The sequence below is a fragment of the Bemisia tabaci genome, chromosome 5, assembly GCF_918797505.1.
Source record: "Bemisia tabaci chromosome 5, PGI_BMITA_v3".
In the NCBI taxonomy this organism is placed as follows: Eukaryota; Metazoa; Arthropoda; class Insecta; order Hemiptera; family Aleyrodidae; genus Bemisia; species Bemisia tabaci.
In genome coordinates, this window is record NC_092797.1 from 20,036,198 (window position 1) to 20,042,197 (window position 6,000).

At 38.9% G+C, this 6,000-nt stretch overlaps 1 protein-coding gene across 1 annotated transcript in view; it reads right to left on the bottom strand.

Annotated features, from left to right (window-relative positions):
* The window catches only part of LOC109031684 (CD109 antigen), a 41,015-nt gene extending 36,444 nt beyond the window's left edge, over nucleotides 1-4,571 (bottom strand). The window contains 1 exon segment of the mRNA XM_019043349.2: nucleotides 4,266-4,571. Within this exon segment, the coding sequence (XP_018898894.2) occupies nucleotides 4,266-4,369 (104 nt within the window). The 5' untranslated portion in view covers nucleotides 4,370-4,571.
* Between the last annotated feature and the right edge of the window lie 1,429 nt (nucleotides 4,572-6,000).

Below are 6,000 nucleotides of genomic sequence, written 5' to 3' on the forward strand. Positions count from 1 at the left end.
TGATAAGTTGACGGTGACCTTTGTCAGATGCTTAACACTAAGGACTAGGTTCGCATTTACAGCCGCGCCGCCTGTTGTACCCCCACACTCAACTATATCGCGCGAACTTGTTATCGATTTATCGAGCTTCAATTTTTTCCCTTTGATTTATAAGGCGATCGATCGAAGTGTGGTTCTTTCGCGTCGAAGAGCTCTACTCTGCACTTAGCTGCCCACTACCTAATATGTTCATTGCATATTGCCGTTATTTCGTGTAGACGCTTCTTGTCATACCTACTTTTGCCCAGCGATACGGAGAAGTGATTCATTCATCAGCGCGTTGCAGCGATAAATTGCACCGTGCCAGACCCTAGATCGAAGATTGAGAGTCCTGAACAACAATTTACAAGTATTTCACAGATCCGTGGAGACCATGATAATGATACACCTCTCTTAGTGATGGGCAACTTTTAGAACGAAAGTCTCTAAAGTTCCTTGAATTTGACCAGCTCCTGCATTATTGTTTTCTTTAATTTTTTTTCCCGAAAATGCCTTGCTTTTCGGGACCATCAAAATTATTTGCAATTTCCCTACTTTCCTGGTTTTTTTGGTTTTCGGTTACGCTTTAAAATAGTATGGCTCGTCGAAATTCTATATGAACTATATATTTAATTAGAGGAGATACGTATATTTTTTTTACTTTATTTTTTTGCCCCCCCCCCCCCCTCCAATGAAGCACACGGAGTGTACTGTGTACTCGTTCGTTAGTTGTTTAAAGGAGAATTCTCTTAAAGAGATTTTTGTAAATCAGTATACACTTGTCTCCTCGTCCTCTTTAGGAATTAGACATTTCGCCACTGACAAGTTTCCAGAGAAACTTACTCACGACTTAAATACTTTTTGTGATTTGGTTCAGCTCATTTTTCTTTGAAGAGAAGATCAAAAGAGAGAGAAAAATTGCGGCGAGTCTGTTTAGATTATCCTTGTTCAAAAACAGAAATTAAATGCTGATTAAATTACTTAGGTATTTATTAGAACTAACGCCCAAGTAGCATCGATCGCAATAAATTGCGCAATTACGTCGTGGTAAAATTATTGCTGCAGCATCGGAGTGTTGTGTGTGTTGCCTATCTACAGACTGACGGCGCACAGTTTATTGCAATTTAATTAAAATAAGTTGCAAGTTTTCGTTGCATTGTATTTTGTCTATCTTTTTGACAAATGGAACTCATTTTGTTGATTGTTTAAAATCGGCATATATTGACCGATGTAAAAATATTGCAATTTCGTGGCAAAAAATAATAATTATGAATCGCAATTTTATTTCTACAATTTTATTGCCTATGCTACTTGGGCGTGTAACGGGTGAGTTTCTTTTTTCGTGAGAGTAAGATGCCTTTTATAAAATTTTGCTCGTTTTAAACTTACGGACTCCATCCTCGACAGTAGGACCAACAAAGAGTTGTCTTTCATGCCTTCGCTAAAAACAGCCAGCGGGCCGATTATTGAAACTGATGGACAACGCTATAGACAAAGAAGACATAGGGAGTATAGAGCGATCCTATTGGTTAACATGGTTGGTTCTTATAGAGTAAGGAAAGAAATGATGGACTAACTGTCGGGTTCTTTGGTGGGTTGCCGTTAGTTAGTCCATCACCTACCTCCTACGTCCATTGCCACCACCCGCTTCCACCAATAGGATCCCTCCGAATCCCTTTTGTCGTCTTTATCTGTAGCTTTGTCTATCAGTTTCAATAATCGGCCTACAGCGCGGCTCCATGGTACACAATTGTTGTATTTATTCAATGTGTTATTTATGGACTTTGCGCAAGTTTTGTTTTTAAGGCATTTTTTTTTTCTTATTCTTGCGTGATATTCCATCACAAAAAATAATCTGATTTCGCGATGAGGTCTTGGCCGATCTCTTTGAGAGTTTAAGCACAGCTCTAGCCCATCTTGATTACTAATTCAATGCGCGGATCTACGTGAGGGTTAACGGGCGTATCGTCACGACACGAAGCGGCGAAAACGGCACCACGACCAATGGTTTTCGTTCATAATACCTATAAAACGGAGAATTATGAATGCATATCTACACGTTTTGAATTATGAAGATAAAGGAAAAGGTGAGCCGTAGGGGTGTTGAACTCGAAGAACCTCTTCGGCTCATATTCAAATGCTGGACACGATTCCATCACCAACACTGGTTGGATGGTTAGGGCGTTGATTGGGAAGGGGGGTGTGCTGCTGTTGCTATTGATATCAGTGCTGGCAAGGAAATACACCTCTCATTTACAATGGCACAGTTTGTGGTCACAGAATGTTAAGAGCTGCGTTGTGGGTTATTCTGTTCAGTGATCAGAGTGGACAGGGTTTTCCTTTGTAATTCTGTGATAAAAACGATGCGGCGCTCGCAGTACTATGAAGTCGAATCTAAAAAGTTATAGATATCTTTGAGGCTACATGTGCATCAGCGACTAAATTGAGTCGGCTTTTAATCTTGGTTTGTAATATTTACGTAGAATGGAAAAGTCAAAACGTGATTTGTAGTTTCACAACACCGCAGCAAACTTTTAGATAGGTACCGAGCCATACTTTCCTGCACTGTCCTTTTACTTAGGCACTTAGGTTCTTTTACTTGTGCACTTGTGCACATTTTTTCAACTTGAAAACCACAAAATATCGTTGAAGAATATGTATGAGTATGATATTGTATACCCTTCAATGATTCAAATGAAGCTTTTATAATTATTACAAGCGTTAATTTATGTTTTATAGAAGTTTGAAGTAGTTTTTGAACTACTTATTTCGTACTTTTAAGATTTTTGAACTAAACTTTTGGAAGAGGAACGTTGGAGATAGATGTTTTTACTCAAATCCTTGGAATTTTCTCTACCGAGGTTTTACGCGGAATTTTGAGGAAAATTTTCGGAGTTTTTCCTGCACCGAAGAGAGAAAACCTGAAAATTTTAATCCTGCACAGAAAGTTGATGAACGGTAATGATAAATCAAACATTTTCACATCACGCTACGATCTATCAGAGAAATGGAGGAATATCTTAAAAGTTGGGAAATTTTGAAAAATCGGTTTGGACGAAGAATGAGGTTTTCTTTAGGAGCCAAAAATCTCTCCAACCCCATTATCTGAAAAATTGCGGAATACTCGCAACTTCTCGTTGTCTAAATATATACCTATTCGAAGTTATACGACCGTAAACTAACTTATGAGGATGAAAATTGAAATGTTTGTAAACGAAACGTAAAAAGTCGCGAAAATTGCGTCTGTTGCTTTGCAAAGTATATGTATTCGTGGTGCGTACTTTTTTAGTGTTTCCATGTCCATTATATGAACTTTGAAATTGGTTTTCAAAAATTGTTCGTTAATGCCGCCTTACGATCTAACAATTATTGTTATTTTTTTATTTAGGTAAGTAAGAATTATTTTTTTTTCTACATGAAAAAGTAAGAGTTCTCGTGGTCTAAGATGTACCTACCTATGCAAGCACCTCAAGATTTGTCAGGTTTTAATACCAAAAATGTAACACTTTTCTAGGCAAATCAAGAGACAATTCCGAGACAACTTAGTAATGCTGAAAGAAAATATATTTTCTGAAAAACCTGAGTTGAGTAGGTACCAGGTACCTATGGTAATATTTGGTGATTCCAGTAAGGGGTTATGACAGGTAAAAAACAATAAGAGGGCAAATTTTTCCGAGGGATAGAACAAATTTTTTAAGTGTGTCTAAGGGATTTACTTGTCCTGTGATTAAGTGCGAGACCAAAGTAGATGATCTAATCCAATGTTCAGTTTTTGAAAAAGAGAAAAAAACAGAAACTGAGAAAATTTGCTCTCTTGAGAATGGAGGGCAAGAAGCAAATAATTTTCATTGAGACTGAAGGCCCCCATTGACTGCAGTCCCAGATTAACTTGCATTCATGAGAGAAAAATCACGGAAAAAGACTAGACGTGGGAACGAGAGGAATTGAAAATCACGCTGATCAAATGCTCTATGAGACAGTCGGAAGACAGTGTAACCGGAAAACTTACGGTTGATCTGAAACACAGAAAAGTCTAAAAATGCTGAAGTTTTCCACGAAAGAAATTAAAAATAATTTTGATCAGATGGTCTATGAGAAAATCAGAAAAGGGTGAAACCACAAACTTCCGGCTGATCTTAATCATAAAAACGTCAAAAAATGCGAAAATTTTCTACGAGAGAAAATGAAAATCATACTGATAAGTGGTCTATAGGAAAATTAGAAAATGATGGAATCGGAAAACTTACGGTTGATCTTTGGTGATAATTTGCTCAAAAGTACAGAGGGCAGGAAAAATAAGGCACAAAATGACGAAGCCACCTCGGCTTATGATAACGGACCTGTCGAACATGGCTCATTTGGAGCCCTCAAAGTCGCTTTGGAATGAACTAGAGGATCCGGCCTGACAGAAGCGACTGACGCCGTCGGCTGAACGCGGGGACATGTGCACCGAGACAAGCGTGCTCCCTCATGTCAGCGCGGTCCCTCAACCTGTGGCACCGGGGGCCTTTTCAACTCACGAGCGACCTGTGCCGCGCCTACCAAACTGCAGCTAATCGGTAGGGATGTGGATTTTTAATCGATTCCACCGAAATTTTTTTAAAAAAAAAAAAAAAAAAAAAAAAAAAAAAAAAAAAAAAAAATCGATTTTCTAACCAGAAAAGTGTTAAAATCGGATCGATTACTAACCACAGTTTATCGACCGAATCCAGTTTCCCTCCATTTGAAGCGTTTTTGCGATTTTTTGGGCTAATTTCGTAGGTTATATCTTACGTTTGAAATGTTCAATAATCGCCCAGGTACATACCACGCAATACGTCGCAAGCTATCACATAGTAAAAATATTGCAATTCAACTGAGTGTTGTGTATATTGCCTAGCTCCTATTTGAAGGGGCTCCATTTACTGAAATTTATTGCGATAAAATTGAAGTAAGTTGCAATTTTTCATTGCATTGCATATATTGCCTATCTTTCTGACACATGAAGCTCATTTTGTTGATTGTTTAAAATCGGCATAAATCAACTAAGTGATGGAAAATTATTGCAATTCAATGGTAAAAAAATTACAATTGTATTGAAAACAAATTGCAATTTAATATCAATATTTTCGTTGTGCTGACGACTTAGATACAGCTATCGAGAAGGAAGCACAAACACAATAAAAATCGATACCCATTCAAATCGTCTTGCTGCCACGAATTCGCATTACAACTCGTAAAAAAACGAGCCGGAACTTGTATTATTGCACCTGTGTGTGTGTGGCCACGTGTCCCTCTGATGATACAGAGAATGCCGCATCTGATCAATGAGTGCAAGAGGGAGGGAAAATATGACAGCGTAGGGACCCAGATAAGTTGAGCCTTGCTCCCCGTTTACCGCCGTGTTTTTCACGGCTCTCATTAAAAAGAATTTTAGGGAGTCCGCCCCCGTCGCACGGTAGATCGAGCCAATAGGAGAGGTCGGCCAAACTTTGGAAACTTTAAACGCTTTTAACTCCATTTATACAAAACGTTGAGGTTTTATAAGTGGTGGTGCCAATGGTTTTCTTGTGAAACTTTCCTCTAGAAATATCCCAAAAAATGTATAATGTGACGCAGGGCCGGATTTACCTACTTGCCGCCTGTATTTTGCCGCCCTTTTCTCATTCGTTTTGTAACATCAATAAAAACCATCAAAAGAACGTGCCGGAGGGGGAGGGGTGCATAAGACGCGTTCACTCGAGTTGGATACATTTTTTGCGAAAGCCCTGTCAACATTACTGGCAAAAGTTCACGGAACTTTGCGCGACCGTTCAATTCCGTTTCTAGTCCGTGTGGACAAGGCCTTCCATTTGTAAGCAATGAACGAAAAAATTATGAAAGAACAAACATAAACGAGGTTTAATAATTTTAATTTCCGCCGCCGCGCCGCGTTGGCCGGCTGACCGCACTGTGTTTGACGCAATGCGTGAAGTATTCTTACAGTCTCGTAGGCGCTATGCG